At 40.3% G+C, this 27698-nt stretch overlaps 1 protein-coding gene across 5 annotated transcripts in view; it reads right to left on the bottom strand.

Moving 5' to 3' along the window:
- The window catches only part of LOC124553724 (zinc finger protein 99-like), a 167432-nt gene that overhangs the window by 84234 nt on the left and 55500 nt on the right, over positions 1-27698 (bottom strand). For all 5 annotated transcript variants that reach the window (XM_047127642.1, XM_047127645.1, XM_047127644.1 and 2 more), the window contains one exon: positions 16094-16186. In XM_047127642.1, the coding sequence (XP_046983598.1) occupies positions 16094-16186 (93 nt within the window). The remainder of the gene's footprint in view (positions 1-16093; positions 16187-27698) is intronic.

The following is a 27698-nucleotide window of genomic DNA, read 5'->3' as shown; positions in this document are numbered from 1 at the left end:
CACACATCACAAGCTGGATAGTGTTCTTTCTATGTTTGTGATGGCAGGGTGGAAGGGAGACAGTGTTAGCCAGCTTGTGAAGCCCCACAACTCATTTTTGGCACATCAGTACACTGCTGCTGCCAGCTGAATCCAGTGGTGCTAGAAAAAGATAGGTTTCACATGGCACTGAATATATGGCCATTTTTAAGAGTGGCGGGAATTTTAAATCGAGAAAGCTACAAGTAGAAGTTACAGTGATATGAAGAATCTGTCTTCACATTACATACCTAACTTACTGATCATAATGACACTTCCTGTGTGATATTTTGAAATGCATGGAGCATGATACAAATACATTTTGCTTGGCTACAGTGTTAGAGGCATTTTAAGTTTAAAGTGGTCAAGGAAGAAAGTTTACATTTTTTGTTAGTTAACTTTAACAAACAATTTTTGAAAAAAACATGCTGTAAAGCAAAGAATTTATGGGGGAATTATTTTGTGGATGAAATAATAAAAGTTTCATTTGCTGAATAATTTACATAGTAAATCATTATTAATACTAACTTTCTGTTAAAGGTAAATAATAGTAAAATGAAGATAGATCAATATTTTGCAAATCTGTTACAAGTGATCAAGATATCCACGGGTGTACTGCCGGTCTACAGTGTCCAACGGGCACAATATTTCGGCAATCATACATGTCGCCATCATCAGGTGAACTGACGGACTGAGCTCCTGTGAACGTGCCGGCACAGAGATCCGTACGCTATGGCTGCTCAGAGGGAACTGGGTTCAGTTGCGGTGGCAGCCGATATAAATACCCTACGCCCACGGCGCGCTCCCTCCGCTGTCTGCTCCACGGTCGCCCAGTGGAACAGATTGCGACGGTGTCTGAGATGACGTGAGAGTGATGGCTCTGTCCGCCTTCGTCGTCACAACTATACGTTTGCTCGAATTACTCTTGATTAACCCAATCGCTAGTTCCCAAGCCTTGCTAAGATTATAGCCAGAGTCACCGTTTATGAGGTCATCATTGATGTGAATTTCGATGGCCTCTCTAACAACGCTGTCCCAGTATCTCGATGTCTGTACCAGAATCCTCGTACGTTCATACTCCATAGCGTGTTTTTCAGACAAACAATGTTCAGCGATTGCCGACTTGCTCGGATACATCAGTCGAGTGTGCCTCTGGTGTTCACGGCATCGATCCTCAACGGTACGCATTGTCTGACCAATATACGACTTGCCACATTGACACAGAATCTGGTACACGCCAGCCTTCTTCAAACCAAGGTCATCTTTGGCGCTCCCCAGCAGTGCACGAGTTTTATTCGGAGGACAAAAAACAGTTCCGACCTGGTGTATCTTCAAAATGTGGGCGATTTTCCCTGAGGGTGCGCATGTATATGGAATAAACGCAGTGCCTACCTCCTCCCTCATGATTTCATCCATCTCCACAGGTTGTGCTGTAGTGGTTGGGCGGAGAGCACGTTGAATCTGCCACTCTGAGTACCCATTCTTTTGAAATACGGTTCTCAGATGTTCCAATTCCTGGGGTAGGCTCTCTGTGTCAGAGATTGTGCGCACCCTATGTACTAGAGTTTTAAGTACCACATTCCTCTGTGAATGGTGGAGGCAGCTTTCTGCGTGCAAATACAGATCAGTGTGTGTTGTCTTCCGATACACCCCATGACCTAGGGTGCCGTCAGCCCTTCTCTTGATCAAGACATCAAGGAAAGGTAATTTACCCTCTGTTTCAGTCTCCACAGTGTATTTGATGTTGTGGTGTATGGAGTTTTCCGTTACATGGACGACACGTTCGTCATATGACCACATGGTATGGATAAACTCCTTGACTTCCTTACACTTCTAAACTCCATACACCCCAACATCAAATTCACTATGGAGACTGAAACAGAGGGTAAATTACCTTTTCTTGACGTCTTGATCAGGAGAAGGGGTGACGGCACCTTAGGTCATGGGGTGTATCGGAAGACAACACACACTGATCTGTATTTGCACGCAGACAGCTGCCACCACCCTTCAAAGAGGAATGGGGTACTTACAACTTTAGTACATAGGATGCGCACTGTCTCTGACGCAGAGAGTCTATCCCAGCAATTGGAACATCTGAGAACTGTATTTCGAAAAAATGGGTACTCAGAGTGGCAGATTCAACGTGCTCTCCGCCCAACCACTACAGCACAACCTGTGGAGATGGATGAAATCACGAGGGAGGAGGTAGGCATTGCGTTTATTCCATATACATGCGCACCCTCAGGGAAAATCGCCCACATTTTGAAGAAACACCAGGTCAAAACTGTTTTGTCCTCCGAATAAAACTCGTGCACTGGAGGGGAGCGCCAAAGATGACCTTGGTTTGAGGAAGGCCAGCATGTACCAGATACTGTGTCAATGTGGCAAGTCGTATATTAGTCAGACGATGCGTACCGTCGAGGATCGATACCGTGAACACCAGAGGCACACTCAACTGATGTATCCGAGCAAGTCGGCAGTCGCTGAACATTGTTTGTCGGAAAATCACGCTATGGAGTATGAACGCACGAGGATTCTGGTACAGACGTCGAGATACTGGGACAGTGTTGTTAGAGAGGCCATCGAAATTCGCACCAATGACGACCTCATAAACCGTCACTGTGGCTATAATCTTAGCAAGGCTTGGGAACCAGCGATTGGGTTAATCAAGAGTAAATCGAGCAAACGTATAGTTGTGACGACCAAGGCGCACAGAGCCATCACTCTCATGTCATCTCAGACGCCGTCGCAATCTGTCCCACTGCGCGACCGTGGCATGGGGCGCAGACAGCGGAGGGAGCGTGCCGCAGGCGGAGGGTATTTAAATCGGCCACCACCGCAACTGAACCCAGTTCCCTCTGAGCAGCCATAGCGTACGGATCTCCGTGCCGGCATGTTCACAGGAGCTCAGTCTGTCAGTTCACCTGATGATGGCGACATGTATGATCACCGAAATATTGTGCCCGTTGGACACTGTAGACCGGCAGTACACCCGTGGATATTTTGATTATCAAATATGCTGGGAGAAACTCAAGAATCGCCTGTTACAAGTGGTTCAGTGTACAGAAAAGACAAGAAAATATCATAAGACTTCAGAAGAAAGGAAAGAGAGCACCTCAATAAATGTCTAAATTTCAAATAAAGAAAAAGACAGGAAGAAAGAGTTGTGAAGAGTATGTACAGAGAAAGTAAAAGCACAACCTCTCCTGCAGTCATCAGAACCCTATTTAGGTTCATATAAATCTCCATAAACTTTAAGAAAAGCCGTGAAAAGATTAGAATAGCTTCATCCAGACAGTCCAACTTGGAAATATGCAGTAACAAATACATTAATTGTACCAAGGCCACAACTTCCATAATGTTTAAGCGAACCTTAATAACATAAACTGAATATGAAGGTATTTGAACAAAAGAAGTAAACAGATGAATTTTTTTACAACAGAGATGACTATCAAGCACCTGGCAGATGGGATACTAAATTATTTAAAGATCCTGAGAGTAAGAAGCAGAGTCCTGAAAAAAATAGTACAGAGTATTTTCAGCACAGGGAGCTTATAAGAAATTTGAGGCATACTAAAATGGGGCAAATGAATATTTTCATGGACTACATGCTTACACCTCAATGTGTGTGTGTGTGTGTGTGTGTGTGTGTGTGTGTGTGTGTGTGTGTGTGTGTGTGAAGATATTATGATAACTCTAGATTACCTGATGAATGCACTGAAAAAGACAATGAAACAGCACTTTTTCATCAGGTAGGTAGTTATTGGAACACGTAGTCCACTGTGAGTTCATGTGTTCCTGAACTCTCATATAAAGTATCAAAACTAACTCCTAAACTTCACTCCACATTAAATGATGAATCCAGAAGTAAAATGGAAACAATGGATTGGTGTTGACAGGTAAACAATATTTTCAGGAGATAATGTTACCATTGCTGATGCATTAACACAAATTGAGAAGCAAATTTTGTGTTTAATATTCCCCTGCTTCATTAAAAACTCACAATCTGCTGAATTGGGGTGAGCGCAAAATGGATCTCCCAAATATGGACATCTACAGACAGACTTTGTAGATAATTTGTCTGTGATTGATGAAGACAAAATTCGAAGTGCTCATTCATCACATGAACAAGCACAAGGTTCACAGGTTGTGCTTGGAATGGCGCTGGAATATTTTATCATGCAATCATCACTGATGAGATCTAACACATGAAACAGGATCTGTTGCTGTGTTCTCATATAGCTGATCTAAAGAAGAAGTTATCATATCTCAAAATAGTTGATAATTTTTTCAGATGGTTGTACTTCCCTATTTGAAAATAAGTATACATTATCCAGTTTGTGTTCAAAAGTATTTGAAATAGAAATGGACTTATTTCTTGCTGCATGTCATGGTAAAATTGTGATGGATGCTATTGGTGGTGCAGTGAAGAGTGGAACCAGATGAAACACAGAAAATGATATGCCGGCTGGGATAAAGATTTTTATGAATGTGCACAAACTCAGACACATAAAAGAATCATGTTTTATGGTACTGAAAGATGACTTCTAAACTAATGAGTAAGTGTAACTTACATTCAGGTCAAAATTTTTGCTCATACCATCCTGAAGTCAAATAAACAAATATCCTCTCATAACTAAGTATGCAAACCATCAAAGATTGTTGGGTATTCAGACGCGTAAAATGATTCTTGTGGGGGAATTGGATGCTGCAGATGAACACACAGTTGGAACAGATGCTGACAAGGATGTGTATGTTGATCTGATACATCTTGGATTGTTTGTCACTGCACACATTTTACATGAGAAAGGTATAAAACAATTTCTATGGCATTTGTGGAAATAGAGACGTTAAGGTAATGCTTTCAAAACCCATTCCAAAGGCTACAATCTGTTCACACAATATACAAGTGACAGCACTTATTCTTAGAACTGAACAAATTTGAACATTAATGAACTAACCAATGATTAATCAAAAAAGCAATAGATGTTATTACTTATGTCTTTAGTATTTGGACATATGACTGTACTGCAAGATAAATCATATCCATTTTTTATGAGAAAATGTAATGTAATGGAAATCTGAAAAACTTATGTATTTAAATCATACAATTTATGGACAGTTTTAGTTTTTTAGCCCGTCAAAAACTGCATTAAAAATGACTATTTGCATGAGTCGCGTACAGAACCAAGGATGTCTCAAATGCACCTAGTTTTTTTTTTATATTTACCTTCAAGTTTTAGGTACAATTAATGCATGTCTGAAATAATTAATTCTTCATGTATTTGTATTTTAAAGGCAGGTTGTAATTCAAATAATTTCTGGTTTAAATATAATTTTAAAAGATTCTTTCAGGAGCTACCTTTAATTCCACCACACAACCAACTGTCTGAACGCATTGTCGATCATTTAGAAAAAGAAATGTTACCACAAAATGAAATGAAACTCATTTTTCATACGTGTGATTGCTCAAAAGGAAACTTGGAATCACTCTCCTCAGCTGAATTTTATTTTTCATACAACTGACATTTAATGATTATGTATACAGTTTATTTCACTAAGGAATCATTGTATCTGTACCCACTTCAATTACCAGGCCTACTGATCGTGCAACACATTCAAATTATTTCAAACATTAATTGGTCAATATTGAGTGCATCAGTCATTTCTACAATGAAGTAAAGAAATTTATTAACTAATTTACAAGTCCTATCAACTCTTCATTGCATTTTCTTCATACAAAACAATTTTCAGAATCTTTGGTCAAAAGTTGGTAACCTACAAAATATTTTACTGCGTCCTGTGAGTTGTTCATTAAAATTATCTGAACAGAATAGAAACAAAACTTTTGTTTACCTCAGAACAAGAGTAATTAGCCTTTATGTTATACAATTGTCACAACAAAGCTGATCCCACACACCCCTCCTCAAACGTTCTGAGAACCATTGGTGCACAGATTACATTATCCTGTCAATACAGCCATATCCGTTAATGACAAGAAATTAACAAACATCTAACATTTACTCACCCGTACCCTCACTTAGAGATCAAGATTATTTTGAGAAAATATTAGATTCTTTATAAACTTGACAACTGAAGACAATATGACTCATCATCAAACACTTAGCACACATGCACTGAGTTAATTGCGTTGTGAAAGATATGTACAGTACCTATCTATGTTTGTAGTATCTGTACCCAGACACTGGGCTTAAAAGACCAAGTATTATTTTGAATGTTATACATACTAGTTAGTTGGAGATGAAAGGAAAAACAGTCTGCTAATAGAATGAAAAAAGGTTATGCAGGTGTGGCCATCTGAAGCAAGTATTCAGTTGGTGTATAAGATTACGGCATTTTTCCATAAATTTAATAGACAAATCGGATGCACATAACAGACTTATCATCAATGAACTGTTCTCCTTCACTATTTACAGCAGTCTCCCAATGCCGGGGTGACTTTTTGATTCTGTAATTGTAAAAGTCATCTGGTTTTGAGATGAGGAACTCATCGAGCAATGTTGAAAGTGTATTTTCATCTGGAAAGGAAGTGCCTTGAAGGTTGCTCAATAGAGAGCAGAAAAGGCGAAAATATGTGGGTGCAAGATCAAGTGAATAAGATGGGTGTCGAATGACTTAAACCAAGTCCTGTGTACTGTTTTTGGTCAGTCTAGTAGAATGCAGGCATGCATTATGATGAAGTGGCATCATCCTGGTTATTGATCTTGGATTTCATCTGTGAAACATCTCAGTTATTGACATAATTAGCAACAGTAATGAGTGGTTACACCTCTATGGAGCAATTCATAGTATACCACACTATTGCTGTCCTGCTACGTGTTTGGGCTTAACCATTCCTTTTTTCCCCTTATTTTAGGACAAAGACACCATTTCTTGTCACAATAATGATACAGAACAGGAATGGTTAGTGTTGTTCACAAGCCAATTGATGACAAATAAGCAGAGATATGCATATGGCCATCCTCTGACTTTTCTGTCTTTAGAGCATGTGGTACACATACATCCAAATTTTGAACTTTCCCACTGCACAGAAAATGTCGCAAGATGACAACATTATCAGTTCATTGAATTTGCCAGTTCTCGCGTACAATGACACGAATCATTGTGAATTAATGCTTTTAAGTGATCTTCATAAAAAAAGCCCCAAAAGTCCTCTTGAACATGGCGAGTCACTAATGATGAAACAGTTCTCCTTAGAATGAAAAGAAAAAAGAAAAAAAAAACATTTTCTTGTCAAGCTCTGTCCAATATCTTTAATTAAAAACAGGATCCTAATGTTTCTGGCAGCCTCCACTGCTGCTACCCCTTTACAGTACCCAAGCAGATGAATATGTCAACAGTGCTCTGATTTCTATACTTGGCACTCCACTTTCTAGTGACCACTGATCCATCAGTTTCACCAAATGACAAAATGACAATTTGTAAACTCAGACAAACGAACTCAAAGAGCAACAGTGAACTACAAATAAAAAAATGGCAATTGATAAATTAACCCTCAGCAACTGGAATACCAACATGGGAAACGAAAGTGTCATGAACTAATGCACCAGCCTAATATTCAGGAAAAAAAATGAAAAAATATTGGGACACGAAAACAAAAATTTCTTAAGAGTGGCTGAAAACACTGGGGAGAAAAGTGACCATTGATATTAGATCCATCAGCCTCAGTCAGGAAGTGTATACTTGACCGGACTCAGTTTCATCAAATGAACTGTCAAATAAGTCACAAGAATAACCTGATGACAGGAGGACGAACGCTTCTTTTTATGATTGTAACAACCTAATTACTAAAATGTTGTGATAACTTTACAGCATGACTGAAATATGCAGTGGAAGTGGAGAAACTTTATTTACATCAAACTACAACATTGAACTCCCATTTACTTGGGAAGCTACAGTATAATGGTGTTAAGACAATTACACTTAAAAGAACTGACTCTTAGCTTAGGAAGAGAGAGAGAAAAAAAATAAAAAATAAAAAAAAAATAAAAAAATAACTGGGTAATAGTAATAAATGATATCTTGGGAGGAAAACTGAATACAGAATTGGAAAACATTACTTATGATGTCCCACAAGGTTCAGTGTTTGACTTGTCCTGAGCTACATAAATGTTGTGCTGAAGCCATTGGAGGGGGCCTTCAAAATCTGCTACGTCTGCTGATGACACAACTACACTGACAGGGTGTATACATGGACAAGGAAAATAAATTCCCGGATTTCCCAGTTGAAAATACACTTTTTCCGTGTTAAGTGACAGTATACATTTCCTCGGCACTGGAAAACTTATGAGTCCTTAGAATGTTTATGGTTTTCTACACAGACGTAGAATTTGCCGGCACTTTAGAAAAGGAAATCCAGGGCGGAAAAAAACACGTTTTGGAAAGATCTTACGTGCAGCAACATGTACGCTGCATTTTTTCATGTTACAGAGGTACGAATTCGAATTCCACCAAACACTGCATTATACTTTCCGAAGCAATGAAATCGAGATTGCGACGCGCTTTTGTAAGCCAGTCATAGCTCATGTCACGTGATCTCGCCACCTGATGACAGCACAGGACACGTGATGTAGTCAACCAATAGCAAGATCACTCTTAAGTAGCGCGAACACACAAAAAGAAAAGTTAACGGTGGGAATTAATAGACATAGTGTTGCTACAAGAAAAACAAAGCTTTCACAAATAATATTTGTCTCTAAGATTAATAAGCTGCAAGAGAAGCTAAGCTTCCACATATAATGCTGATCCTTTTGCGCGTGTTACACTTTGAGATACATCACACAAATGTGTCAGTAAATTTTTTAATAACGACGTAAATGTCTGATCTTCTGGGCTCCAAATTCTTCTAGAATGAGAGTCAAACGCTCTGTGATCTAAGAAATTCATCGTACATTCTCACACTTAGTTCATCTTGCGTAAAAGGAAATTTACTTTGAAAGTAACACTTTTCAAACCATCATTCGCAATATTTTCCCGTGACCTGTTAGAAATTGGTTCATTTTAGCAGTTCCCAGAGAGTGCCAGATAACAGGCGTCACTGTGCTTGCGCAGCTACGACGACGCAGGAAGCCCGCATGTTCGTACATGTAAAACATTAAAAGATCTTGCATTATGTCATAAAAGAAACAAGACATCAAAAGATACTTCAAGAGCATCAGAATTTCGTGAACCATACTAAAATGTATAATTTGGCTTAAAGTGCAAAATCTTATGTCCAGATTCAGATGTAAATTTTCTTGAGTACCAGTACTCTATTATCTCATGTTTGGTTCATTATTGTGGCATAATGCCATATGAACTAGAAGATGGAAAACATGCACTTGAAATGCAGCGAACAGTTGAAACTAGCCAACAGTGTGAAATTAAACACTTCGTTTCAAATAAATTGACTGCCTCAGCACAAAAATTAATAAAAGCCAAATCTCTTTAGCAAACAGACAAAAATAACTTCATTGTTCTGCAAGGTGATTAATGCTTGACTGTCAGAAAGGTGGAAATAAAACCTGAAACTAACAACATATTTTAGCCTTCCATAATTATGCAAACGTGTTTTAATTCATTTGGTAGGTCCCAGCCACAGAAATCCTTTTTGTTTACATTTAATGTGAGAGCAATAACCGAAGAGGAAACAGCAAAATCACTAAACGTAAACACAGGTCATGTGGAGACAAACGACCTCCTCACTACAACTCAAGACTGCTCTGTGCATCAGCCCCAGATCTACGATTTCCGAACCGGAGCAATTTAGATAGTGGCGCCAAGCCACACATCTGTAGCCAGAAGTGGGAGAAGGTACTACTCACACGCGACTCAACTGCTCACGCGAAAGAGCCTGCCCGCAACTGCTCAATTGAATCTAATGTAAACAGCTGTCATGTCACGCTCATAGGAGGCAATTTGTTGTTAGGAAGCACTGCATATTTTTCCTAAAGCCTTTGACACAATTTGTGTTGGCAGACACTTGTATGAGCACAGTGTTTTGTTGTTGTATATGGCGCATTTCCTTTGCAACTTAAGTCTTATTCTCATTTTTGTTTCTCTCGTTCATGTTTTGTTGCTGCAGTATTATTCTGCAAAAGCGGGATACAGTAAAATCCTTCGTTAGAGTATTGGCTCTTACCAGTCAAAATCACAAAAATTTAACTGGTAATTAAAGCAATGAAAAATTCCCAGAATTCTAAACAATTCCCGGGCTTTTCCCGGGTCGTATACACGCTGACTGATAACTGATGAACACATTCGTGCCAGAAACAACCAGGAGAATAATGGAACATGCTTGCAACTGGTTTACAGGCAACAGAACAAAAATTCCTTCTTTGCACTTACAAAAATACACATCATGCAGCTCCAACCAAATCGAAATGACTCACAGATACAAGGAGGAGATATCAATGACAGACACTGGAAAGGATCCATGTGTGAAGTTCTTAGGCATTCAAATAGATAATAAATTAAGAAGGCCCCAGAATGAGAACAAGTTAACCAAAAAGCTCAGATCTCTTTGCCTTGCAATTATATAAATGTTCCTCCAGAGTTGCAAAAATGCTTCCTTGCGTGCTTTCACTCAGTACTAACCTATAGGATAATCTTATAGAGCAGGGCAGCATGCAATAGGGACGTAATGTGATGTTGACAACTGAACAGTGCATAAACCTCTTCACGCACCTTGGATATCTTGCACCAATTGTTGGTATTTATGTTAAATAACAATATAAATATTTTATTTATTTCCAGAGGGCCATTTCAGAAGATAATTCCAAAAACAAATCAAAAATCCAAAAGAAGCCATCAGTATTGTCTTTAGGTGAGTGACACTGAATGGATCATCTTGACAAGATTACCACTTTGTTGACCCCATTTCAATTTGAAATTCAAGCAGACACCAAGGAATTGTACATAGTACATTTCATTTAGCGAATGACCTGTAGTATCTACTTCTATCAGTAGTAGGTCATTTCTGATTGCTTTCAATCATATAAAATGAGTCCTCAAAGGATAAGACATGGATCTGTAGTGGTAAACCAGTTGTACATCTCATCAGCTATCATGTGATCTGTGCCTTGTTAGGTTGAGGATGGGAATTTTGACTGATATGCCTGTGCCATTAGCAGACATTATACTACGTAAAACAACTTGATGGGAAATTAATAAGATTGCTGAAGTATCTGAGTGACAAATTATATGAACAGCCACTGTATGAAGAACATAAATGGAGAAGCAGCCAGAATAAAAACAACTAAAATAGCTGTAAAATGAGCCCATAAATGGTGCCCTGCAGAGAACCATTAGAATGAAGGAGAATCAAGAAATTAGTTGATATGCCAGATGGTGATCAATCAGTAAGTATGGAATGAATCAACTATGATAGCAGCTGGAATTAAGTTACATATAAATGCTCACTTTGTTAATAATTAACTACTGTTCTCCAAACAAGTAACAACAATAGTAAGGGTAACATGCTGTAATGTAGAAAACTGGAAGTCTGTTGGTGGTGATCATGAACTGTTATTCAGCTTATGTAATGTGGTGAAGGAACATTTTAGTGATATTAAAACTGAATTGAATATGAAGACTATGGAATTCTGTAACAAACTGAAGAAAGTGGACAATATTAGAAAACACAAAGATGAACCAAAAATAAAAGCGATGGAAAATAATCAGAAATAAGAGTATCTGGATGGTGTGACACTGCATCAGAACCTGTATAAAAGAGCACTTCTTAACAGTGATCTGCCTGAAGGATCGATCAGCTATAAGGGGCTGCAGATCCGACCTTGAAATGTCCTTCAGCTCACAGTATAATATCTTCTTTACTGGTGGGGGTTTCTGAAAGGCTCCAAGTGCCTCCTCTTCCAACAATTTGGATTAACTATGATGCTACATGAAAACAGCAGTTAGTTTCCTGAACTGACATGCTTGCGAATGCATGGCTCAAATCTGTCATCTGGATGCTTAACAAGCTAAAAAGAATATCGATATATGTGATCAGTAAATGAAGAATCTGACCCTAAACACAGCTGTGAAAAGTGATTTAATATTGTATATGCATGCATATAAATCATATGGTTCTTTTGTAAATAAAGGCTTTGCTGGCATGTATTGAAGGAACAATCATACCCCAATTCTGCATCTTTATTTATGACACAGTTATAGCCTTGTGAAAAGTGATGATTTTAAACATCCTGAGGAATTGCTTATACAAGTATAATTTGTTTTAGTAAAATATGCTAACATTAATTTGTCTTTATGTCTTGCAATTTCCATGAAATTACATTTGCTTTCAACACTAACCTCTACCCGGGCCAAAGATGGTGTGTGTTATGGTTGTTCATTCTTTGATTTACACATTGCTTTTCATAAATGATGTGGATGCATGTGGAATGAGCTAGACTGAAAATTTAAAGGCACAAGCTCCCACAGCAATTTACTTCTGTGAAGTATACCGGCAACCATCTTTGTGAGACTAGTGCCCATCTACTCACACTGCAAATAGATGATTTTGTACATATGTGTATGTACATTAACTACTATGGAAAGTATCACTGTTGCTCATACTACATTACTCAGCTACTTATTTACCTAGTATTTCCACATACATCGATACTCCGCCTAATGGTGTGTGGTGGCGGGTACCCCGTACTGCCGCTGGTCACTTCCTGTCCCATTCCACTCACAAATAGAATGAGGGAAGAAGATCATATATGTGACTCCATAAGAGCCATGAGCTCTCGTATTTTATAATCGTGGTCCTTACACGCAATGTATGTTGGAGACAACAGAATCGTTCAGCAGTCAGCTTCAAATGGCAGTTCTTTTAAGTTTTTTCAATAGCATTCCTCCATCTGAGGTCATGAAGCATTTCCATAACACTTGTGTGTTGTTTAAACTTACCAGTAACAAATCGAACAGCCTGCCTCTGAATTTCTTCTCCAGCAAAGGATTAATACACTTTTACAGAGAAATTATGTCTGTTGTCTATTTATTGCTGAAGTCGAAACCCATTCAACACAAAAACTGAAGTTAAGTGGAAGTTGCATCCCCGAGACAAATTATTCTGATGAGCGCAAGAGAGTCGCTAATAAGGTAGTACTGAAGTGTTGTTTTAGATACATGATATCTACTGAAAACTAAATATTCCCGTTTATCCACTCTACAACCAATCAAAGCAGCAAAACCACGCCCTCATACTCTACACACAGAATATGAAGGGACCCAACTCACTGAACGTAAGAATGAAAAATATACTTATGCTTAATTACATATTCATTCTGTATGCATTCATCCAAATGACTCTGCAGAACACTGTGCTCTCTCTCACCTCACCCCACACCTAACTGTTTGCAATATCATTCCTTTGTATAACACCTTATTCTACAATTAGCTGTGTTTTACTGGAACTGGCTGAAGGCTGTAACTATCACATTTACCTGAATATACAACTGTCTGATACTCCATATGTTCTCCGATTAGTCACTACATAGTCAGTCTGTGTTCTTTCCCAGAACACCTGCTCCCAACTCACATTTCTGCCATCCACTTTTCTGCATGATGCTTGACAGTTTCAAAAGATGATTCCCCCCATCTCAATGATCACATCTCTGAATCTCACTTTTCCATATCTTCACTATAGCTGAACAAATTTCTTTGTATGATAAAAATTAAGCATCAGCAGTCTAATGCCTTGCCTTAACTATACCATGTAACAAGTGGATGGCACAGCCATAACCAGCATTTCAAAACAAAACCAGAGAAAAGAGAAAAGATATATCTTTGAGACTGTCTTACATCTCTAAAACCATGTGCCATTACAAACCAACCTCCACATTAGAATTTTCAAGCACTGCCATATAAGCCCATCATGAAATTTAGCTGTCGGAACCTTAATGCAAGACATGGGCTTTCAGTTAGCAGCACATCTGTATCAGCCTACAATAGCACCAAAACTTTGGAGAAATTCAAACAACTGAGAATCACTCTTCAACAGCACAAAGGGATAAAAATCAATGCAACTTCTTGATGTCAACATCTTATCTCATGAATCTCTCACTAGGTGATGAGTCCTTTCTACTATTATCTTCCTCACTAATGGTATCTTCACATATGATAGCAATTACAATCAAGAGAATAATAAAACACAGAAAATAATAATATGCAATGAATGCACATCAAAATTAAGCCTGACAAACAAATTTCCAATGCAGAAACAACACATCTGATGTAGGAACTAGTTTGGACAGGTTTTCAGAAAAAAATTCAGTGGTCACTGTAAATCAGGTACCTAGGTGTACAGTAACGAAGACTTGCTCTAGCTTCTCATACAATTACTTAATAAAATTCCCAATTCTACCATTACTACAGAATCTTGCTCGCCATGTGCCAATATCAAAATGATCAGCTCTATTTTTATGCATCGTTAAGCCCTAGCATTTTATGCTCCTGACCACAAAGACTGCATGTCACTCCAACTGGCGGAGCTAAGATGTTGACTTCACAACTGCATGTGCTACTCAGGATCACCGTCAAGGTCCAGATTCTACTTGTAGATCCACTCAGGTGCCTAGCACTATTCAGTCTAAGTTATGTATTTTCAATGTAACAACTGGAGTACATGTCATTGATTTCAATTCCAACCACATGACACAGTTTCCCAGGCCACACAATCAGCAACACACTGTTCTGCACACTTGCATTGGGAGCAGCACTCCATGCAGCATAAGACACTATATCTGCATCTCTGACCCTGGTGCCACAGAGCCTTCTTGTACGACCTGTGACCTCTCTGGCTGAATACGAAGGCCAGTATGGTCTTTTCTATTCTCACAATAAGTGGTCACCAACTACAATCCAGCCACTTTGACAACTACAGCTATGCCCTAGGACACCCTACAGTTCATTGTTTTGGCCATGCTCCTAGTTTGCACATCACTGACTACTATGCATAGCGTTCTCATTTTTGTAAAACCTTTTTTGTAGAACAACACTTCTACTGTTTTACTTGCTGACCTGTCTACTTGTAATGCCAATACACCCCTCTCATTTGTTTAAAATGCCATATGAGTCTCTTTGACATTAAGTCTGTCTGTAAGCTGTGAATCAGCTGCACTCTTTTGCATACTGTCTGAGCTGTGTGCTTCTATAATCACCATGCAATTTCAGTGTCTGAAGAAGCCAACATTTCAGTGTCTGAAGAATCTTTTACAGCCATAGGAAGCTTGTTAAAGAGAACTGAGATCAAGAGTGAATGTCTACCCAACCTTCTGCAGTTGTGTGTTTAATGTTCCCCAATCTTCATCTAATTTTATACATGTGACATGTTTTCAATGTGAGCATCTTTTTCCCTCAGCAAGGTAGTAAAGCATATTATGACAAGTAATCATTCTTCTTTAGAGCTGCCATATCTCTAAAGGTGAGGTCATACACGGCTTCATCTATGAACAGTAATTCACCAAAAGTCATACACAGAGTTTCTCTCTGACTGACAAATTGATAACAAATAGAACAGGTACCACAGAAGCTGCCCACAATATGTACAGGTTGTGGCCAAGGTATCAGGGGTAATCTATAACACATGAATTTTAACTTCTTTCAAAATGCAAAAAAAGTTTTGGGACAAACCCATGAATAGCTATGATTCACTCAGAAGGCAAGAATGCCCAACATTCTTTTGAATTGTATTAGTCCCAAGTTACTGAAAAGAGGAATATTTCTCAAATGACCTATGGTTAAAGTTCACACTTTGTCTAAATGTGAAGTGTATCTATCACACACTGCCATTATACAATATGTTTGATATCAACAATGGCTATGGAAAACAGGATTATACCAGCCCCAGCCACCAGTTAACTCCACCTCTATTTAAAAGTCAGCATGTAACAGGTAATATGGAAGTCAAGTGGATGAGTAGAAGAATACTCTACAATTACAAACAGTAACAAGTTCCACAAAACTGACAATCTGTGAGAATTGCACTGCAATACATCCTTTACTCTACACAATTAACGGATCACTTTTTGCCTCACTCTGCATGCAATAATTCAGGGATGTAAATACTTACAATATTCTCAGTTACATTCACTTCAACATTTACTTCAGGATCCTCCTTGACAACATCAGTGGACCAAGATAGTTCCAATAGGTCTTCAACACACTGAAAAAAGAAAACAATCTCTGAATTATAACTGCTTGCTAACTTCTGTACAAATGACACAGCTCTCAATATTCCTTTCTTATGAATATTGTCTAACTTTGCACAGATTCTTATCACTTGGTAAAAGTGTGTCATAACGCATTCAAATCAGTTCTTATGACTCTCGTTATGCTAACAGCCACTGAGTAGTATTTATATTGGGAAGCTTTCACTTTCTATTCCTGTCATATAACCTACACTGATTTCAGTGGCACTAGAGTCTACTCTATTGCGTGGTCATACTCCCATTTACAAAGATGTTATATGTGTATATGTGTATGTCAATATTTCAAAATTAAACTCAGATAAATATATCTAAAAACAAAGATGTAGTGACGTACCAAATGAAAGTGCTGGCAGGTCGACAGGCACACAAACAAACACAAACATACACACAAAATTCAAGCTTTCGCAACAAACTGTTGCCTCATCAGGAAAGAGGGAAGGAGAGGGAAAGACGAAAGGATGTGAGTTTTAAGGGAGAGGGTAAGGAGTCATTCCAATCCCGGGAGCGGAAAGACTTACCTTAGGGGGAAAAAAGGACGGGTATACACTCGCACACACACACACACACACACACACACACACACATATCCATCCATGTGTGGATTCAACAAGCCAACCATCTCTGTCCATCTGCTCTGTCCTATCTCTGTCCATGTTTTCCTGCCACCTCTTTCCTGATGAGGCAACAGTTTGTTGCGAAAGCTTGAATTTTGTGTGTATGTTTGTGTTTGTTTGTGTGCCTGTCGACCTGCCAGCACTTTCATTTGGTAAGTCACTACATCTTTGTTTTTAGATATATTTTTCCTACGTGGAATGTTTCCCTCTATTATAACCATATCATTAATTTAAACTCAGATAATATAGAGATGCCAATAATCTTCTAGCCGTAAACCCATAAATAAGATGGCTTTTTGGTCATTAATCTAATGAATATGGCAGTCCACACATTATATCAAAATTAACCAAATTTAATGCTATTTACAAAGCTTCTTGCTCTGTCACCATGTATTTTCAGTGCCTGCTCTTTAGGGAACAATGCAAATTTGTCATGTGTACTGGAGGAAAATCACAAGGAATTACATACAGCCAATGCAAGATTTCAGTAATGATGTAAGTACTTCAGTGAACAGTGACTAGGAAGTCTAAAATATATACCCACAAGTATCTATAGTTCCAAATGTTCTGTTATAGCACTATGAAACAGAGGCCATTACTTCCAATAGGAAGCCTTCCTTGCTCTGTTCATACCAAATATGTATTTAAAGCACTCATTACATACAATAACAATAAAAAATTGAAGAAGGGTAATGGTTACTAAAAATATGCTTGTTACAAGGGCAGATAAAATATTATTGGTAATAAGAAAGACATAGCAAATCTAACTAGAGTCAACTGAAAGTCCACAAAAATTCTTGAAAATAGCTGGTATCACAGGTTACAATTGTTCACCATCCATGGTAATTTAGCATGAATGCCCCATATTTGTATCAGGACATACTTGCTACACTTCATGCACAATACAGTGTTTGTGCTAACAGCTGCATTACACTCAGAGCCATCCACATGTTGTTTCAGTTCTGTATCTTGCTTTACCCAAACACTAGGTCCTTCAGCCTTCACTGGGTGTTCAAGACAGTGAAAAAAAGCAAACAAATGAAGTGATCACGGCTTCTGTGCCTTATTCCTACATGGCTACTTCTTAGAGAGGAGTAGGGGAGCAGGAAAAAAAGAGAAAGAGAAAGAGAGAGAGAGAGAGAGAGAGAGAGAGAGAGAGAGAGAGAGAGAGAGAGAAGTACCTTCAAACTGATCTTGTGCAGGTAGAAGCTGACAAGGCCATAACACTAATAATCACACATATTCATCAATTAGAACCAGGCAGCAAGAAAATGTGGGTGCCACAATTCAAATATTTGAAACCAAAGCTTTGTTTATTCTTGAATGCAGGCACAACAGAAGGAGACTGCCCACCAAATATAAACCAAAATTAGTTCTTATGTATCAAGCAGAAATCAGCATACACAGTATCCATACATATTATGGAAGTGGATGTGTTTCACATCTCCTCCTAAACCACTGCACTGGCTTCAACCAAACGAGGTACACATATACTTACCATCTAGACAAAATTACGAAGAAGGTAAGAACCAGCATTCTCGTATGTAGGTGAGTGACAATGTGAAGAGAGCAGGGGGAGGAACAACAAACAGAAAGAGGTGGCAGGAAAACATGGACAGAGATAGGGCAGAGCAGATGGACAGAGATGGTTGGCTTGTTGAATGATTAACGGGACCAAAATACTAGGACATCTGTCCCTTCTTCCATGAACAAACAGGCCTACGTGATTGTAGATGGGAGAGAGCCAACCACACACAACCCAGATGAAGAAAACGCCAAGGCAAGGCAAGGTCAACAAAGCTGATGAGATACAGAAAGAAGAAAGGGAGACAGAGGAAAAAAGACAGGCAACATGCCCCATTTAGGGAGCAGCTGGGAGCCCCAGAGATCAGAATGCAATGAGTGGTCATACATCCTCCAATCCCCACCACTTATCACATGTACTCAACTCAGAAGCTGCCTAGGAAAAGCTAGCAACACAAACAGGGCAAGAGAAGCACAGGGACAAAAGATGAATTACTGTAACACGTCATGCGAGAGGGGGAAGAAGCAGAAAAGAGCAGGTAGGGTGATAATCGAGCTGGACCACCAAGCCCCAACTGTCACAGTCTTGACTGGGCAGAGATGGCAACAGTTTTCTGCCAACCTTTCAATGTGCCAATAAGGTCAAGAGACTCTCACTCAAAGAGAATGGTAAAAGCCCTCTTCATGAATAAAACGTAAAACTACGTCAGCCACTGAGGCATCATCTCCTAACACCACAGGTAGCGAGTTTAGGATTCCACCACAGGGTGGCTATGTTGGGACAGTACAGCAAAATGTGGACCACTGTTGAATGGAAACCACAACAACAGTGGGGTAGAGGAGAAGACTATGAGCCAGCCAGGTATGGCTGAAATGGAGCTATCAAACGACACTAGAATCCTTTTCAGAGACCTACATGGAGGACCACCATAGATTAATAATCTCCTTTATCACTGATAGTTAGGTGAAGTCAGAGTGATCCATTGCATATTCCACATTCCTAAAACTTGATGGTGTAACACCAATCAGAGGTCTCTTTCCAGAATAGTGATTGCTCGAGCTGGTTTACCATATCCAGTTTGGCCAAGCTACCATCAAGTTTATTCTCTGAGATCCCAACCTGATATGGGGTCAAGACAATGATCACTGAGCTACACTGGCAAAAATCCGGAATTCCCATTGACTGAGAAGTGAAGACCAGTCCTAAAAAGCGGTATGTCCCTGCCACAGGGAGTAGTTGGTCAAGATAAAGGTCTGGTTGTGAATGAACCGTACGACATCAACAGAAGTCCATGACATGAGTCTTGGCAGCTGAAAACTGAAAGACATGGGTGAGCGCCCATTACTGTGCCTTTCATAAGGTGCCTTGTAGCCTACATTAAGTGACACCCACACTAGAGAAGTGATAGTATGGGCGAAAGTTGTCAGCATACAGGGAGAATGATACTGAGGACCTCACAGCTGCTGGTGATCATTGGCAGCAATTAGAAAGTCAGTGGCACTCAGTACAGAGTCCTGTGAAATCACGTTCTCTTGTATATGGTGGTGGGGGTGAGAGGTGTTGGGAGAAGAACTAACTTGAACCCAGAATATACAGTGCGACAGGAAATTCTGGATAAAAATTGGGAATTATCCTGAGACCCCACTCATGTGAGGTAGCAAGGCTATTGTGCCACCTAGGTGTCGTATGCCTTTTGGAGGTTGCAGAAAATTGCTATAAGCCATTGACATTGGGCAAAAGCTGTTTGGATTGCATATTGTAGGCAAACGGAACTAGCAGAAGGGGAACACCTTGTCAACCTGGGATGTAACCAGAAGACCTCAAGACCATAGCCACAAGTTTATTGTGCATTCAAACAACTTACAGAGAACATTGGTGAAACTTACTGAGCAGTAATTGCCAATCTGTAGATGGTGCTTACCTAGTTTCAGCACTGGGACAGTGATACTTTCTCATCAATGCAACGAGAACTGGCCCTCTGTCCAGATGCAGCTAAAGATGGCAAGGATATCATGCTGACAATCCACTGATAGGTGCTAGATCATTTGGTTGTGGATGGGACCGGAACCTGGCCCTGGGGCTGTATCAGGGCAGAGTGCTAGGACACTGATGAATTTACGCTCATTGAAAGGAGCTTTATATGGCTCCAGGTGGCATGAAAAAATCCCTTTTGCTCCACCCACACTGCCTGAGAACATGAAAGACGGGTTGATAATCTTCAGATGCTGTGACTCGAGCATAATGCAGAGCAAAACATTCGGCAATGGCATCCGGGTCAGTGGAGACAGTGCCATTAAAATTAATAGCAGTTCCACCTACTAGGGACTGGTGCGAATAGGGACACCTGGTCTTAGGCCAAACTTGCGAAGGAGAGGTATGTGGTCCGATGATTGAGACATACTGATTCCAACACTCCTCATTTTATCAGGTGACACACCCAGGCATGAAGCCATTTAAAGTCAATGAGATGTTCCATCAATGGGTGCCACTTACAGTGCTGTAGAGTCTGCCTGCTATCTCTAATGGCCTCTGCAATTTCTGATGACCACCGGGTACTCTCTTCTGCCAAAGCAGGCTTGAAGAACAGGGGAATACTGTATCAGTTGCCTAAGGAATGGCTGTAATTATATTCTGGACTGCCTCGTTGAGGTCTCCATGCAGTGGGGAGTCATGGCAGACAACAGAGGCAAAAGCACTCCAGTCAGCAAAGTTGAGAGTCCATCTGGGCAGTCATCTAGGGTAATGTTGCTGACAGAGGGACAGGAAGATTGCAAAGTGGTCGCTAATACACAAGTCATCATGGATTCCCCAGTGGATGGATGGGAGAAGACAAGGGCTGCAAATGGAAAGGTCAGTGGCTGATAAAGCCCTGTGTGCAATGCTGAAGTGTGTGGGAGTGCCAGTATTTAACTGACAAAGGCCAAGTTGCGACAGTAAGTTTCTGAGGTCTTTACCATGGCCAGTGATGGTGGTTCCACCCCACAAAGGGTTATAGGCGTTGAGATCACGCAAGATTAAGAAAGATAGAGGGAGCTGAGAAACCAATCCCAACAGTAAGTCATGAGATATTTCAGCATTAGGAGGGAGGTGAACTCTGCATACAGTACTACCCTGAAATGCCCTTACTCTAACAGCCACAGGCTACAAAGGTGTATCAAGATGCAAAAGTTCACTATATATAGTGTCCAGAACATATCTGCAAACTCCATTCTGGGTTCCATTGTGTGGTTTGAATCAGGGCTTCAAGGGCCACCAAAATTTCTGCCTCCACCACAGAAGCTGAACAGGCAGGATCTGCTGGGGTGGAGGCCACTGGAAGGTCCTGCTTCATGGCGGATGTCTTGTCTCTCCTCCCCTTAGAGGATTTTGATGATGGAGAGGGCTTCTCTGAAACAGTTTCAGATAAACATGATGACTGAAGATCTGCTACCAGCACCCTGTGGCTCCTTCAGTCACTGGCTGGTGTCCAGCTGTAGACCAGCAAAACCCTGGGAAGAAAGTGTCCCAAAGGTCCCATTCCTTGCAAGAGAAGCTGGACATTCGTTATTCACCTGAGGCTGGGGGTGGGGCTGATGTCCCTAATGGGAAGATATAGATTCCAAAGGAGGTGTGGGGAAAGGAGCAAGCCCTCAAACCATCGGGAGGGGGGGGGGGGGGGGGGCAGGCACAGTTTAGCATCCCGGAAGGCTCACTGTAAAAAGAGTAGTAGGCAAGAGTACCATTGGCAAACGGGAGATGTCTTTGTAGCTGTTGCATACGACATTGTTGTACATGCTGGGTGTAACTGCTTGCACTTCTTTTTGGCCTCTTGGTCAGTAAGTTTGTCCTGAGTCTTGTATTTCTGCATTTTCTTTGCTCTCTGGAAAACAGTGTGAACTGATGAGAAGGGAGTGTGGCGCTTTCCACAGTTGACACAGCTTGGGGGAGGGGCACAACGGGCATTTTCATGCAGTGCTCGTCCACAATCTCTACAAATGGGGCTAGTGCTGCAATGCAAAGACACGCAACCAAATTTCAGGCACTTGAAACACCACATAGGGGAGGTGGGTGGGCAGAGGTACGTGGACATACTGTTTCACACCTTGACCTTTTCAGCCAATCTATCGCCCTCAAAGGCCAAGATCAAGGCACTGGTAGCAACCCTATTGTTTTTTGGAGCCCTGTCACTCCAAGTTGGCGTGTTGCTCATCAACAGATTGTACGAGCAGGTCTTGGTGGAAATTGATGCCCTGACACGTATTAAAACTGTTAAAGGGAGTGACAGTCATTGGTATGTCATCCAGCTCGTTACAAGCAAGCAGTGTTTGTGGCTGGACAGAGGATACTGTTGTGATCAAAATTAATCCACTCTGTTTTGGAGAGGGCTGCAACTTTGCCAAATTTGTCATCTATAGTTTCTACAAATAATTAGGGCTTTGTGGCCAAGAAGGAATCCCCATCACTTCTTGTGCAAACTAAATACTGGGAGTAGTATTTTTCAGCTTGCCGCTTAGCCCTATAATCCTTCCACAGCACAGCCAATGAAGGGAAGTTTTCAGGATCACATCTGCCTGCATTGAAAGAGGACTTCCCTTTCGTAGAGACTACTGGGTCCACCAGCATGAGATACCATCATCTGCTTCATTTGTAGCTTATCTGCCATGGTACTACCCACTACAAATTAGGGCTCTTCCCATGGGTGCCACCCAGCCTCATCAATGGCTACTTGACTAGTAATCCACTCCTTGGAGTCTGCATTCCCCTCTCTTGATGGACTCATACTCCTTGGCATACAGTGGACTTTTCAGCTCATGCACCAACAGAGCAACCCCTGTGCAGTCAGGGGGCTACCACCATGCAGGTACTTGATGATCCACCACAACAGGATGGCTACCGTTATGGGTTTTGCATATCTTACCTTATTAACGACAAGGGTGCAAAGGTGGAGCATACACTGCATTTAGTTCCCTGCATGATCTGCACTTATGGATAACATTGAAAATTGGTGGCAGGTCAAACCTAACAATGGGGAGCACATATTTATTTATTAAAAAGTTGCTGATAATGCCAGAAGTGGAAAAACTAATTGCAGTCATAAATTACATCCAAGCAGGGACTGCACCATGAAAACCATCCAATGCAGAGGCAGGGGTGAAAGGGACCATGGAAGACTAAACTTGCAGCACAGATAGGAAGTAATGCTATGAAGGGTGGAACCCTGTGGTAGCCAAGCGTGTACTCATAAAAGCTGCCTGGGGGGACATGGACAGAGAGTGGGGTTGAGGAGATTAACAGAGAATTGGGGGGTGGGGGTGGAGGATGTTAGAACTGCAGTAAATGCACACCCATGTGAAGCCAAGTAGTCAAGTAGTTTTCCTTAAATGAAAGGTCCTTCATTTTGCAAAAAAATGGCATATCATCATTGTACAAAATATAAAACACTTAAGATGTCATGACAACTTCCTGCTTCTCTCCAGTATCACTGACAGTAGTGGTGTGGTGAATTATGGAAGTTATGGAAGTTATGTAAGTTACAAATTTAATTATTGCACATTTGTATTTAATTCTGAATTTGTCCCAAATTCATACAAATAAAAATAAATGCAGTGGTTTTCCTTTCACCACTTGCAGTCATTCAGATGTCATAGAAAACAACACACGCATATGCCATCTGAACATCCACAACCCAAAATGAAAGAAATTGTTCACTATGCTGAACAGGCACAAGGAATGGCCTTTGACATAAAAACCAGTGACCAACTGCTTTATGCGCAGCAGAGTACAAATTCACAGCTGGTTTATTCTCCACCCCTTTTCCTAGTCAAATGGTTACAATTTTGGCTCTCAGTGAATGTCTAGGTATGCTATCGAAGTTAAGAGCAATTTCCCTCTTGTTACATCCATATTTGTTCTTCCATGATTTTTCTGAAATCTCTTACCTCCTGGGCGGACTTTCTCTGCATCCACCATATCTATTATCAGAAATTTATCCTTGCAAAAGCAGTGGCACAACAAATTTATTTTTCAGGCCACTCAACTGAAAGATTCTCACGGCATTTGCTCTAAAAAGAGAACTATTGAGTCATATAACATGTGCAGAACAAGTACAGCACTTCTACAGTAGCAGTGTCAGCAGGTGCATAAATATTTTTGTGCAAAGAATTTTCTTTTAGTGTGTGTTTCTGTGTGGAACCAAATGTTGTAAAATTTTCTCAATCTGTATTTAGCTTTTGCTGCTTTCAGGGAAAATGAGTGCCTTGCCCTAATTTACCCATTTTGTGGTTCATCTTCAACCTGGTGTAGCTGCCCCTGCCTTGTGACTGACACGCATCTGCTGAAAACCTAGCTCAATGTGGAACATCATCAGTGTGACAAGTAGCCAAAAGTGCATTTAGAAAGTATTTAGTTTACCTATGAAATTTTGTCAACTTTTATCAATCCCTTTCGTTCCTAGTTAGTTCTGCCTGGTTATGAGGCATGTCAAGCTGTGGATGAGCTACTATCACCTAATTTGGAGTCGAGTTTAAGGCTTATATCAGACCCTTTATTGATATTGTAATCTCCACTACATAATCTGTGACCTGTGTTATTCAGTGGAAAATGGTAGGATCCCTACATAAAGGCCATGAATGTGTTTCCAAGATGTAAATCACATTTAGAAAACTGTAATAAATAAGGTTCATGCAGTCTGTTGCACAGTTGTCTCTTGTATGTTTTGAACGGCCAGCAACTGCTTGTTTCAGCCTAGAAAGGTTCAAATTGCTGGCTGTGACACACCAGAAGAGCGCTGTAAGGGATGCACAATTACCTACTGAAACATAAGCATATCTTACACACACATGAAGAAGATACCAGGAATCTGTAGCCAATCACCTTATGCTCACAGTGTGTGGTGGTGTTTTCAGACGCAGTGATGCACCTGAGCACTGAGTGAGAGTTGGTTGTAATGGCATAGTGAGAGGAGGAATATCACACTGAGTTTGTGTCCACATTGTTGTGGGTTGACCCCAGCAAGCAAAATTATACCATATTGTGACAAGTGTTTTTACCAGGAAATGATCATAAGTATGGAATATCCATATTGCACATGCATGTTCACCACATAAAAATAGTGTGTTCTCTTACACATGTCCAAAATAACAGAAAACACATACATATTTGACCTGTGGTGAGATTAGATATGAATAAAAATGTATTTTGAAATGGTAGTGACTCTCCATTTATGTTTAGCAAAAATATGTAACTTTGCTTCTTGTTAACATCTGTGACCTTGTTTAATCAAACATCACTATTCCTTGACACTAGCACCACCGAGCAGCCTAATTCTGATTGAAACATCACCCACAGTAATCAAAACCAATTATCATGTATGCATTAGGTTACAGTTATTTAAAACAAAGATTAAGCTGGTACAGTATTCAACTGATAACAATGCTATAATTTAATCAGGGTTGTTTCAGCAGCAAGTTACATACATAGTGCTCTCTCTCTCTCTCTCTCTCTCTCTCTCTCTCTCTCTCTCCAATTTTATGATTACTTTCTAGCATGTCTTTGTATTCAAAAGGTGCAATTTTAGTAACTGTAAAGTGTATTCATGCAGTCTCACAGCTGTTGATTCTTTTGAATAGCCAGCTACACAGTGCAATAATGCATCAGCCTCCACTGCTGAAACATCAGGAGGGTATCAAGTTCAATATATTGCTTTCCCTGTGTGTTTTTGTAGTGTACCCAATGTGACTGAACTGCCCACACCAAACGGTGAGGGGTGGGAGTCAAATATAAGCATTGTTTGTGTCGGAGAGTGAATGTGGAGGGTGGCACTACCAATTCATCCTGTGAGTGGACTAGTAGGTGCTTCATCAGAATCCAAACAGCCACGAGGGGAGAGGGGTTTACTAGTTAATCACGAGCTCCAATGGTAAATGCATTATGGAGCTCCTTATGGAAATGGCATCCAGAGATGGAAACATATCCAATGTGTACTGAATATGTCTGGTGGGGAGCCTCATCTGAGATGTGGATGATGTCCTGCCCGTAGCTAACAAGCTTGCAGGGTGCAGCTGTCTGCAAGTTGTGGCTCATGTTGGCACCGATGTTGCCTGTCATTTAGGTTCATATGGACAGGTAGCGCAAGTGATGAAGAGCCATTGCCCCACATGTGGAGTGCACACAATCTGTAGCAGCAGTCACAGAATTGATTGGGGTCCTGTGGTTTGGAGTTAGTGGAGAATATCAGCTAAAGGCTTCATCATTTCTGTGAATGTCTGGGCTGTAGACTGTTGGACCTGCATTATGGGGCAGAGAATTGTAATAATACTTGATAGGTCTGGGGTGCACCACACAAAGCAAGCAGTTTTTTCTCTTTTTTTTTTTTAGCTAGGCAGTAGTTTGAGGTTCTCTGATGAATGTTCGCTAGTCAGTGCAGAGAGAGAGAGAGAGAGAGAGAGAGAGAGAGAGAGAGAGAGAGAGAGAGAGAGAAACCAGACTGCATATGAAGCAGAGGCCATTTGACTGTAAAAATTTTAACTGTAAATTCTTGGCATATTTGCAGTTGCTGAACTTAATGCCCTCTTGGAAAGTTGTCATAGTAAAATTATTTTTGGAACTGAAAGCTGGCTGAAACCTGAAGTAGGAACCCTTGACATATTTAGCAAGGTGCGGATGTACATTGAAATGACAGCTCTGAGGTGGGAGTGTCAGAAAAGTACAGAGAAGTAGAAGAGGAAGAAAAAGAACAAATATGGATGAAATTTGTGCAATAAAAGAAAGCACCTGCTATTGGTGGTAACCCCTCAAACACTAGTGAAGGTGAGATTCTCAGATTTAATACTTTTTGTTGCAAACATATAACTATACTTAAAATACGTTTTGTGACAAGTAACTAGTCAATTGTGGAAATATTTATTTTGATTCCATATGTTTCTATAGGCTTTTCTGAAATGTAGGAATGTGGAACCTAGCCTGTTGCCATTCTTCAATGGTTTGCAGGATATAATGTGACAGAATGCCAAGGGGAGTATTGCACAAATGAGGCTTTCAAAATCCATGCCGATTTGTGGACACACTTTTCTGTTCCAAAGAGATTTGTTATATTTCAACTCAGAATATGATCACGAACACTGGAGCAAATAAATGTTAAGGATATTGGTCTGTACTTTTGCAGGTACGTTGTTTTACCATTCTTATATGCAGATGCCCCTGCACTTTTTCCCAGCTGCCTTGGTCTCTGCACTACGTGAGCAATTTGGAATAAATGCAAGTTAAGTAAGAGGCCAATGCAGTGGAGTACTCTCTGGAGAACTGATTTGTGATTCTGTTTGGACATGGCAACTATTTTGTTTTCAACTC

Source organism: Schistocerca americana, chromosome 11 (assembly GCF_021461395.2).
Source record: "Schistocerca americana isolate TAMUIC-IGC-003095 chromosome 11, iqSchAmer2.1, whole genome shotgun sequence".
Lineage (NCBI taxonomy): Eukaryota > Metazoa > Arthropoda > Insecta > Orthoptera > Acrididae > Schistocerca > Schistocerca americana.
The sequence above is the reverse complement of the archived record's forward strand: the minus strand, read 5'-3'. Positions and strand labels throughout refer to the sequence as shown.